The sequence below is a fragment of the Oncorhynchus mykiss genome, chromosome 8 (genome assembly GCF_057628025.1).
Source record: "Oncorhynchus mykiss isolate SJ-2025 chromosome 8, ASM5762802v1, whole genome shotgun sequence".
Classification (NCBI taxonomy): Eukaryota; Metazoa; Chordata; class Actinopteri; order Salmoniformes; family Salmonidae; genus Oncorhynchus; species Oncorhynchus mykiss.
The window spans coordinates 27,036,556-27,048,100 of NC_143029.1; the positions used below are offsets into that span (position 1 = coordinate 27,036,556).

General features: G+C 43.0%; 2 protein-coding genes and 1 pseudogene across 2 annotated transcripts; all 3 read right to left on the bottom strand.

The window, feature by feature from the left end:
- Positions 1–503: 503 nt before the first annotated feature.
- Positions 504–2,206, bottom strand: LOC149981481 (adhesion G protein-coupled receptor E3-like; annotated as a pseudogene).
- Positions 2,207–2,840: 634 nt separating this feature from the next.
- Positions 2,841–6,370, bottom strand: rnf146 (ring finger protein 146). Its single transcript, XM_021612161.3, has 3 exons — positions 5,978–6,370; positions 5,514–5,576; positions 2,841–5,256 (listed from the first exon to the last, which is right to left on the bottom strand). The coding sequence occupies exon 3, from the start codon at positions 5,253–5,255 to the stop codon at positions 4,119–4,121; it is 1,137 nt and encodes a 378-aa protein (XP_021467836.2). The 5' UTR covers position 5,256; positions 5,514–5,576; positions 5,978–6,370; the 3' UTR covers positions 2,841–4,118.
- Positions 6,371–9,435: 3,065 nt separating this feature from the next.
- On the bottom strand, positions 9,436–11,324 carry cenpw (centromere protein W). The gene is made up of 3 exons (XM_021612162.3): positions 10,999–11,324; positions 10,679–10,792; positions 9,436–9,691 (listed from the first exon to the last, which is right to left on the bottom strand). The coding sequence occupies exons 1-3, from the start codon at positions 11,083–11,085 to the stop codon at positions 9,665–9,667; spliced, it is 228 nt and encodes a 75-aa protein (XP_021467837.2). The 5' UTR covers positions 11,086–11,324; the 3' UTR covers positions 9,436–9,664.
- Between the last annotated feature and the right edge of the window lie 221 nt (positions 11,325–11,545).

Here is an 11,545-nt window from a genome sequence, read left to right on the forward strand (position 1 = left end):
TGTTCAATGTATGCAGGTATACTGGTGAATTATTGCCTAATGGCATATACCTGCTCTTTCCATGACATAGACTGATCAGGGGAATCCAGGTGAAAGCTGTGATCCCTTATTGATGTCACTTGTTGAATACACTTCAATCAGTGTAGATGGAAGGGAGGAGACAGGTTAAATAAGGATTTTTATGCTTTGAGACAATTGAGAAATTGATTGTGTATGTGTGCCATTCCGAGGGGGAATGGGCAAGACAACATATTTAAGTGCCTTTAAACGGATCATGGTAGTAGGTGCCCGGCACACCGGTTTGGGTGTATTAAGAACTGCAACACTGCTGTTTTTTTGTTTTTTTTCACGCTCAACAGTGTATCAAGAATGGTCCACCACCCAATGGACATCCAGCCAACTTTACACAGCTGTGGAGTCAACATGGGCCAGCATTCCTGTGGAATGCTTTAAACACCTTGTAGAGTCCATGCCCCAACGAATGTTCCTAATGTTTTGTACACTCAGTGTAATTCCTGTTGCTGGAGGCGCCTCTCATTAAGCTTCCGGTAGACCGAGAGACACCACTGAGTCACGAGCAGCGATAGGACCAAACAGACTGTAGCCACGGAAAGGCCCACCGACATCACCACAGACAGGGGCATCTGGTTGATGTCTTTGAGCAGGGCAAAGCTGCTGAGATGACTGCAGGAACACACTGTGTGGGTGGAGTTAGAAACCACTGAGGCACAGCCTCGCCACTTTTTCTTCTTAGGAATATGTGTGACATCTATCACGTTTGAATTGAGTATGCACATAACTACTGACAGATTTAAGAAGTTTTACATTGCAATCTCTGCTTGCTCATTTCTCCTTCGACCAATAAACACAGGCGTGCTAGTGCCAGTAAACCGGGCTTCAGGTGTGTGACGGTAAGAATGACCGGTTGGCGCAGCCTTGTTGTGTTGGGGTTGCTAACGGATACAGTAACCACTCTGGAGCCAAGTTTTTAATTGTTTTTATATCCATTGGCCAAAGTCTTTGTAACTGAGTAGAGTAACAAAGGCATTGCCTGGGCAGGTGTCTCCGTTGCGGTTTCCTAGGTGGTGTCGAGTTGGGTGTTCTGATTGGTCAGGCTGACCAGCCCACTGGGTGGAGTCCGGTCCCCCCTGACAACAAGCTCCACCTCTGTGTGGTTGGTCCTGATCCTGGTTGTGGTGTTTCTCACCTGAGGACTTACTTCTAAAATCACTTCTCCAGTCAACCGCTCCCCTTTTGCTCCAGACTTATTCAGCAACAGCATGTTCTGTCTCAACAGAGACAAAAGACTGCCAAAGCCTGGCAGAGCCTGTCCAGGTGCAGCCTGCTGTGGTCGATACAGCTCACAATTCAGCTCTGTACACCGAGCATGTTTGTTGTCATAATTACTGAACCCAGGGGGGCACTGGCGCTGGTAGGTGCTCTCCAGATTCTGACAGGTTCCCCTCTTTCTGCAGAACAACTTGTCTGTCTTACACTCGTCCAGTTCCACATATCGTTCTGATGCACTCTTCTTTGCTATGAACCCAGGTTGACACTCACAGCAGTAGCCACCATTGGTGTTGAGGCAAGCCAAATAGGCCCTACAGATGGTCAGCTTGCCACACACTCATCGATATCCACACACCGAGTGTGGTCCTTGCCGTAGTAAATTGATCCACTGGGACATTGACACAATTCGCAGCTGAACAGATGTCCTGCAAACTGTCCTGCTGCTAAATCATTCTGTATGGCCAGGAGCAGAAGGAATAGAGTAACTCCCATGCTTCAATCCAGACCCAGACAAGTAGTGAGTCTCTGTCAGCTTCCTACTTTATGAAAAGAGAAGTCATTGAGTTTGTCCCATGCCTCCAACTAGCCAAAGGTTAACCATCTTTGTCCACCGCTTTTTCTCAACAACTTCCGCTTAATTTCCTAATTTGTCATCTTTCATCTGAATGAGGAAGTCTCTTGGTACAGCATCTCCCCCTCACTTCCACCTACTGAGCTGACGTTGATCTTACAGTCACTATCTATACTTAGGAATATGTGTGACATGCATCACGTTTGAATTCAGTGTGCGTATAGCTACTGACAGATTAAATAAGCTTTACATTGCAATCTCTGCTTGCTCATTTCCATGCTCCACATCTGATGTATAGAACCTGTGCATATTTGTGATCTTGTTGTAATTTCAAATACCTTCCATTCTGTAGTTGAAACTCTCTTGGCTTGTTTTGCACTAGAAATGTGTTTCAATGGCTGCAAATAGGCAAGAAAGACACATTTTGAAAAAAGAAAATGATATTGGTGGTTTGGTGCATTTGGTTTCAAGATGGGGATCTACAGTATAATTGTGACCGCTTACAACGACCTTGTGCCATCTTGTGTTGTTGCCATAGGTCTCCCTTCATGTAGTAGGGTGATATCTCTCTAGTCGTGATGTGATTTGTTTCCATTGTCTGCCTGCTGATGTATCTGTGTTGTTGCTAGTGTAACTGTCTTCAGTCTGTGTTGTCTTACTTTTAGTTTTTAAAAACTAATAGTCCGTCGTCTTACTTTTAGTTTTTAATCCCCGCCCCCTGGCCCACAGGAGGCCTTTTGCCTCATGCCAGGTAGTCATTGTAAATAAGAATTTGTTGTTTAATTGACCTGCCTGGTCAAATAAAGGTACACGAGACCTTGTGGGTCTAGCCACGATGCTGAGTCACAATGCTGATCCACGATGCAAACTGAACATACAGTATCACCTAAAGCCATAACGCATAAGTACTAGCTATCCCTTTCGAATAAATTGTTATATTACGGTTAAGTTAACCACAACATCGAACTCATGACTTCAATTAAGGTCAAATAATAGACAAACACTTTATTGTTTTGATAAAACATCACAGTTAAACAAGACCACACATGGAAGTTAAATCATGTTCATTAAAAGTCAAAGATACTTTTAAAAACATGGCAATAAACAACTGACAGAAGAGTATCAAAATAATAGGTTCAAAGTTCAAACAACTCAAAACACTCATGATCAGGTGTGTGCGCAATGCATCTTCCATCCAGTTTTCATAGTATCTTCAGCATCTTTTCTCAACATCTTCATTGGTTTCATCTTTCATGAGGAAGTCCTTCGTAAAAAAATCTCCAATCACTTCTTCCTACTTCTACCTGTCTTTGTAGGTCCCCGTTTCTAGTTAGGAATATGTGTGACATGCATCACGTTTGAATTGAGCGTGCGCATAGCTACTGACAGATTTAAGAAGCTTTCATTCTCAATCTCTGCTTGCTCATTTCCATGCTTCACCTCTGTTGTATAGAACCTCTGTGCATATTTGTGATCTTGTTGTAATTTAAAATACCTTCCATTCAGTAGTTACAAGTGTTTTCACTTGAAATTAGTTTCAACGGCTGCAAACAGGCGAGAAAGACACAGTATGTCTTCCTATTGGTGGCTTGGTGAGTTCTGTGTCAAGATGGGGATCTATGGGGTGGGTTTGCAGAACTGTTGTGGCCAAGCTTACAGCGACCTCTTGTGGGTCGTAATAAAATACCAAACAAAAGGTGCTATTTAAGGTACTTAATTGTTACCCAGAACTAATTTGATATCGAGATCAAATCAGCTGCATTGGACATTTACGAAACATTTTTATATTCTTCTGGACTATGACTTCAATACACACACTGACTCACGTACGCTCAATGGATATGTTAGAACAATCATTACAGTAAACAGCCATGTACCGACAAAACAAGATTTTTGCCTCCTGTTAGAGATGGGATGCTACATTTAAAAGGTTAAGTCATCTCCAAACCTCAAACCTCATTTCACAATTTCTCTGTAGATAGCCTATTAAGGCTGACCATGCCTTTTGGTACTAACACAGGCTCAAATGGTTAGTGGCAGAGAGTGGAACAGTATGGGCTATTTTATTATGTGTGCTATTTTGCATAATCTTACTGGCTGACGTATTATAAATTATGGATTAGTCTATGTTGCTGTATATGTAATGCAAATGGCTGATCTGGTGTCTTCCACTGGGTTATTCAATACCACCATGGGCATGGAGTGAATTTGTTTTTTGCTGAGCCGGTTGAGTGCAGAGACAGTGGTCCAGTTGTGGTCACACCTCAGTGACAGTGCATTGACCGTCAGGGCTGCGTGAGCGCACACTGAGGCCTCCGCTGGAGGACCCACCTCCAGGTGGCAGTCTGTCAGGCTGGACCTCTCTGAGCCGGCGCTGTAGGAGTCTATGTCTGGGCCTCCGTCGAGACCCAACTTCCCGTCCCCCCCTCTCCCTATCCCACCCCCGCCCTACTTCATCACCACCACCATCCTCATCCTCACTGCTACCAGATGCTGACTCGTACACCTGGCTTATTCTTGAAGCTACCTCTTCATTCTCCTCTTCCTCCTCCTCTGGTTGGCTGATGAGGAGCTGGGACAGAGAGTCTTCAAGGGAGATGGAGGCTGAGGTGGCAGGGTGGGCACCCAGGACTGTGGGGGGTCTGACTGGAGGAGCCGGGATGACAACCCCTAAGCCCCCCGCCTGCGACCGTCCAGTCACATCCTCCCCATCAGCAGAGCTTGGCCGTTCCACTGTTGCCGCTGTGACCGGAACAGCTGCCACGGCAACAACTGGCGGGGTGGGGTCAGGGTCCAGTCTGAGTCCGGCCACGCCCTTTTTGGGAATGTCTACCACATCACGCTTCATGCGTCGGCGGCGACCATGCTCGTTGCGGCGATACTGCACCATGTTCTCCAGGTCAGCCACGTACAGGAAGCCAGCAATCAGCATCTCAGCGCTCTTCCTGCCCTTGGCGAAAGCGTCCTCCAGCTCACGGCTGGTCCTCTCGTCATACTGCCACCAGCCGTTCCTCCCCTCGTAGTACCATGCATGGTCTCCGCCAGCGCTCCCTGGCCCGGTTCCTCCTCGTCCTCCTGCGGCTGCTGCCTTCAGCTCCTCTGGGGACAGCAGAGTTGGATGCTCCAGGAAGTCCTCAGGTACTTCCTGTCGGCAAAGAGCGCAGCGCTTGCTGTGCCAGGAGGCTCCTTTGACGCACAGGAAACAGAAAACGTGGCGGCAGGGCAGGCGAACTGGGTGGACACAGGTCTGGAGGCAGATGGCACATTCCGGCACGGAGTTGGCCGAGGGGGTAGGTGAGCTGGGGGAGTCACCAGTGAAGGCGTCCCCTCCGTCTTCTACCTTTGAGGAGGACACAGAGTCCACTGAGTGGTCCACCTCACCACAGCTCGCCATGCTGAGGGGAGACACAGCAAGTTAGGCAAATTCTGAGACAGACGAACAAACCTGCAGTCTAATTTTACTCTATTATCAAAATCTGGATATTCAAGATTGAAGCTTCATAGGATTAGCAATAATCTTCTCACCCTGGAGACTCAAATCACAAAGCTGTCATGAGATATTAAATTAGCAATAGGCCTAAATATCTCAATTTGAATTTCAGACGATCTTATTTCTAAAATTGCTATGATGGAAAATAAATTATCGCCTTACTGTTTCAAGTGCAGTTACTGGGATGTCATCAGGATCAAATCTGTATTCTCTCAAAGTTCCTCTCTATGGAAAAATATTGTTGAAAAGATGATATTGTCTCTGCACTCTTTCCCAGAGAGATTGTAACACTGGTAATTCGCCTCTCACTGTTTGTTTTGCTCAACAAAAACAAAGCCTGCCAAAGTTAGCTAGCTAGCCAACAAGACTAACTATACAGCATTTCACTATAACGTTATTAGCCATCTTGCTAATCTAAAGAGAACATATATGCATTATAGAATTAATAGGAAAACTGTCCATACAAAATATATGTTGTTACTAAACCGACAGTATTACTAAATCATAGTATGATTTTGTCGTCATGAAACTAGTTAGCTATTTCTTGTAACGTTAACGTTAGCTTGCTAGCTTCGGAGGCCCAGTTGTCAAAGGTGACAGAATGGGGGGATTTCATCCATACTCACCTGTCAAAAATACTGTTTGCACTTCGCTCAGTGACGTAGCTATTTAGACAGTTCGCAAAATAGATGCTACCAAAACAAAGCAAAATAGAAGCCTTCCTCCTCTTTCAGAGAAGAAAAGGCGAAGCGAGAGGTTTTACTCTGAACAAAATCTGTCAAGAAAATAAAGCCATGAAGTGAGACATTTTTGTGTAGACGCCAATGAGCGGGTGCCGAATTTGGTCAACAAAAACGTCATTGTTAATTTGCTTCGTGAGGCTTATTTGATTGAATATAAGTTTCGTAATGGTTATGTTGTTATGAAAGCACTGATATAAGTAGACGCATGTGACATTTTGCCAACTTAAAAAAACACGACTTTACATCCGAGTTGTGCCTATTGCCATAGAGATGGATAGAGGACATGGACATAACACGTTTTAGCAAGGACATTGAGATTGCGGGCTTCCACCATTTTAAAGTAGTCAACTGGGTGGGGGTTCTTATGAGTTGGGAGCAAGCAGCCAATGAAGAGGACAATTGACTACTTTAAAATGGGCATGGCTTCACTGCCCATGCTGTCACAGACGCGAAGGTACAGATACAAAAATTAGTCCTGTATCTATCTCTATGGCCTGTTGTTCACACTCATTGGCTAGAATGGTCCCACCTGATGTCACCTCCCACCTGTCTTCCATCTTTGAGGACATATATTTCCATTGTTAGAGCGGTCACTCGAATATCTTGTCACTATAATAGACAATATTTGCCCATAGGTATTATATACAGCATAGAGCTCGCCAGTTTGTAATGCTAAAACCGGAAATGAGTTACCGCTAGTTCGTTCAGAATGGGGAAAAAATAGGGTTTTGGGATAAACGCCGAATATAAGGTCTGAGATAAACACAGGCTTATACGTTTTGTTATATGAGAGAATAGAAATCAGTTAACATTACCTTTATGATTTATGAAGACTTTGTTTTTGAATTTACATAAATGCTTCAACATTCACAAAAAGTGACGTTATCTGATGAAGATGATCTAATAGAACAACATTTATCAAATCTCCTGTATACCACAGACCTTATTTTTAGTCTTTATCCATAATCCCTACAAAAACACCATTAATTTCTGCATAGACTTTGTCCAATGAACCATGGTAGAGTTAGTGCCCACAAAAATACGCCATTACTATTTATCGCGACTGGCGAAGGGAGGTCATATCCACTTTAGAAATCTTTGGAAAAGGCTTGCCACATAAAAACAAAGTTAGTTGGTTCATTTTTTAATTCAGTCATTTGTGAAAACAATATAATTGACATTAACATCTTCTACACAAACAAACCAATGTGGGACCATACAAAAGATTTGAATCATCAAACGGCATCATTAGGTTCAATTTGACTTTATATATAAAGAAATGCTACACTTGTAGAACAAGTAGGCTAGCCACTGTCATGATGATGATAGAAACAAAAAAATAATCTGAAAAGACAGTTTGCTTTCTGAACACTGCTTAATTCAGTCCATAACAATTTAGTGACTGTTTCCTGAAATGGATGGTTGAGGTAACATGTTGAAATAAACCCACAATGTTGGATGCCCATTATTATACAGCATATGATAGAGGAATAAACTGCTGCACACCGTCTTGACTACAGGCAAGACAGAGTTTGAGTTCTGGCCCCATCATTAAGGTCTCTCTCTCAACCCAGTCAATCCAGTCCTCCATCTGTCCATCCAAATGCTATATCGATCCAACCATCCATTAGGCCCGCAGTCAGTGTTCCAATTAATCCCAAAGGTGTTCGATGGGGTTGAGGTCAGGGCTGTACGCAGGCCAGTCAGCAGGAGTTTCAGAGGATTGACGTTGGAGTGGATTTATTTGTTAGAGACGAGACCCAAAGACGCTGGCAGACAGGGGAGCTGGACCAGTCTAAGATCAAATTGAGTAGGTGCTCCCATACACCTACATATTTCTACATTACAGAAGAGATTAGTATTTTTTCCCCAGTGAAATTACAAAAATGTTAGCATGTTGTTTCCTCAAGAAAAAAATACCACTGATATTTAGATAAAATCACAGATCTCCCTCTTCTAGCTGTACAAGTAAGCTTTCTTTCAGTGTAGGAAAAATGGTTAGTTTTTGCCTTTCCAGTTCCCACTGAACGTCATGTTTTGCCCTACATCTGCACCTGGATCCTGAACAGTGACAGCTGCTCTGCTATAACTGTCTGTCAGAGGCAGCACCTGGGACTGTCAGAGGGTCAAAGGGTTGACGGGTGGGGTTACACACCCAGAAACCCCATGCTAACTGTGAATAGAAACAAGGAAAGGCTAAGCTCGCTGTAACACCAAATCAGATTCACCAAATCTGGAAACAATCGCTAGAGAAAGGCAGGGAAGTATAACAACCCAGCTGGAGGTGGGGGAAAGCAAGAGGATAAGGAGGGAGACAATGGGGGATGAGAGAGTGGTGGAGAGATAGACACTGGTTCAAATGGTTGATTTTCATGCCAAGCCACCAAAATATGATTGAGCATGAGGCTGAGCCATACAGTAAAAAATATACTATGCATCAGTCCATTAGTAGAATTACAGTACATTGTGTCTTGTGTGAATGTTATTCTCATCATAACCTGATTATTATCACAATGAAGAAAGAACTTAAGATCCCTACAGCAGACCTCCTACAGGGCGCTATAAGAAAAAAAACAGTTGATTGGAGTGCTAAGAACGCACTCACGTGAAAACACATGCCACACAGTTCAAGTGCCATGGCTTCAGAAACCCCTCTGTAGTAAAATATGAGTGGGATAACATCTTGACATGCGGATAATATATGTAGGGTGAATAGGTAAGGAATTTGGGAGGAGTTTGGGGGCAGGCCAATGCATGGTCTTTGAAGCATTCAGCCTGCAGCTCTGACCACCGTGACCAACTGTTGATGACAGAGAATATAGGCCTGAGGATGAGGCTTTCATAAATGCTAGCTGGCTATTGCCCGCGTGACAAGGAAACCGATAGAAGGCACTGGGTGCCGAAACGTTGGTTTAACCATTCAATTGTTGGGAGCATACTGCACAGTGTGCAACTTTCTTCTTTTAATGTTTTTTTTTTTTTTTACAAAGGAAAACATTATTGGCATCGAACACCAACTGTACTGGCCAGAGTACTAAAGTGCATCGTACACCGAGTATACCAAACATTAGGAACACCGTCCTAATATTCAGGGGCACGGACTACATAAAGGTGTCGAAAGCGTTTCACAGGGATGTTGGCCCATGTTGACTCCAATGCTTCCCACAGGTGTGTCAAGTTAGCTGGATGATGGTAGCCTTGGCGCCAGTCTCTGTATTTTGTGTCACTTCTCTCAAAATAAGTGCATTTCTCTGACAGGGAACTAGGCTAGTATAACAGAAAAAAAACATTCTAGTCAGCTTGATGGAACATGACAGGGACAACAAGGCCTACACCAGAGATAGATCTACAGAACACAACATTTAATTGGACAGCATATAAAAATGTTCTAAAAATCTCTGTGCATTGTGGAAATACAAAATGACAGACAAAACAGATCAAATGAATACAGACAAGAACTAGAGACCACAGAAAAGATTAAAAATATAGGTTCAATATATAATTCAGGCCAATCTGACAATTAATAAAATCAGTTGTTGAATCATGTTCATGTAGAACGGCCTCTCCTCTTCACCCTCGGGCTCGTTTCAGCAGTTTCTAAGGAAAGACAAAAAAATCATCATTGACATTTGGAAAGTAGCATGATAAAGTCAGGAATCATAAGACAATCCTCTGACAAATGAACTGAAGGAATAGGACATCTCAATGTAGGATATCCATTAATCCACATGACTCGACTACAGCTGTATAACATTTAGCCACCTTGAGAGACATTTGCTGACTTGTACCTGTCCGGGGACACTTTTCCCACGTCGGAGAGCATATCCTTGGATTGTTCCGAGGAAATCGTTATTTGCGTTGCCAAGCAGTACCCAGAAAATAATTGCATCCCATTGTTAGACGCCCCGCCCAAATCAAAACCAAACGTGGATTCCATGTTGTGTCTTGCTTAGCTTGCCCACGTGTATTCTTTCCACACATAAAATGTATGCTTGCTTGACTACATCACTTTTGCTAAATGGCATATTATTATGATGATGATATTTTTAGCACGCACACCTGTCTGTTTCACACATGTTTGTCTAGCTAATAAGCCTCGTAATTGGGCAGCATGTTTGGTTTGGATTTGGAGGGGGGCGGTAGCATCTAACAATTGGATTGAATTCTTTCCTTGGTACTGCAAACAACGATTTCCTATAAGAACCGTCCACAGATATTTGTATTTGTCTATGTTGCTAAACAGGCACAGGTAGGCAAATATCTCACACGCCACTTCAAAAGTTTAAATAACTGTATATGACGAAGGGTCTGTAGGGCTAACTCACTACCACAAAATCTTTGACGTCAATACAGCAACCACAGACATTTGCCCCCCTCTCTATAAAGTATATTTTTTAAAGGTAACAATTCAATAGCCTCCTCTACATTGTTATGTACTGATCTGAAAACCCATCACATTAGCGGGAACTTGCTTTCACCTGTCCAGGCTATTTCAGATCAGTGCTGATGAAGGAGAGAAAGACCCTTTAGCCCATTGATATGCACCCTGTGTTCTGCACCCAATGTTGCTGGGAATCCCCATACCTTGGATACTGCTTTGACGTGGTGTGCTTTGATAGTAGCCGATTTCTCCTCAAAAGCTTTCGTCCTCGCCTCTTCTGCGAGGCTATGCAGAAATAGCAGCACGTTCAGCTCAACCTAAAATGGACATTCAAATTCAGGCACTGAAACACATGAAAATTAGAGAACTATCCTACTTGCTAGGATAAGTTACAAAGCTACTATAACGATAGCTGTATTGCATGTTTACCTGTGCTTGAAAGCTGTTCGTGTTAAAACAGTGTTGTAACGTTTAGCCTAGCTAGCATGTTAGCTAGCTACGAGAGCATTTTTAACAAACATACCATTACATCTGCCGCTGTGCCTATACGAATGTTGGCTTTCTTCCTCATTAGAGACTTTAATGTAGCCTTGGGCACCTTTTTCAACATATTGCCAAACTTGTAGTTATTAACATTAGCTAGTTATCCTCAGCACGGTGACCGTTGTTTAGGTTTTTCAATCTCCCGCGTTGCTCACTACCGGCGCATAATGTGACGTCAGGATTTTAAATAATGTTCAATGATTTGCTTTATAATAACACATATTCATATTGGTTCTTTCAATTGAAAATATAAAATTAATATTTATTTAGTTGAGGTGATGGCCATCTAATGCTGCATTCATAGCCAAGTGGGAAGGTGGTAATTACCAGTTATGAAGTCATAAATACCATTTGGATGCATTCAAGTGCTTTGAACTAGCTGAGAAACGCCGATTCGATCATGGCCAACAAGCTGGGTCAACCATAAACTAAAAGTACATCTATCATGCTTGATTCTAATGTTCAAAAAACATATTAATAGAGTGCTTTTTATAAATAATGTTTTGTTGTTTTTACGCACTGACTTT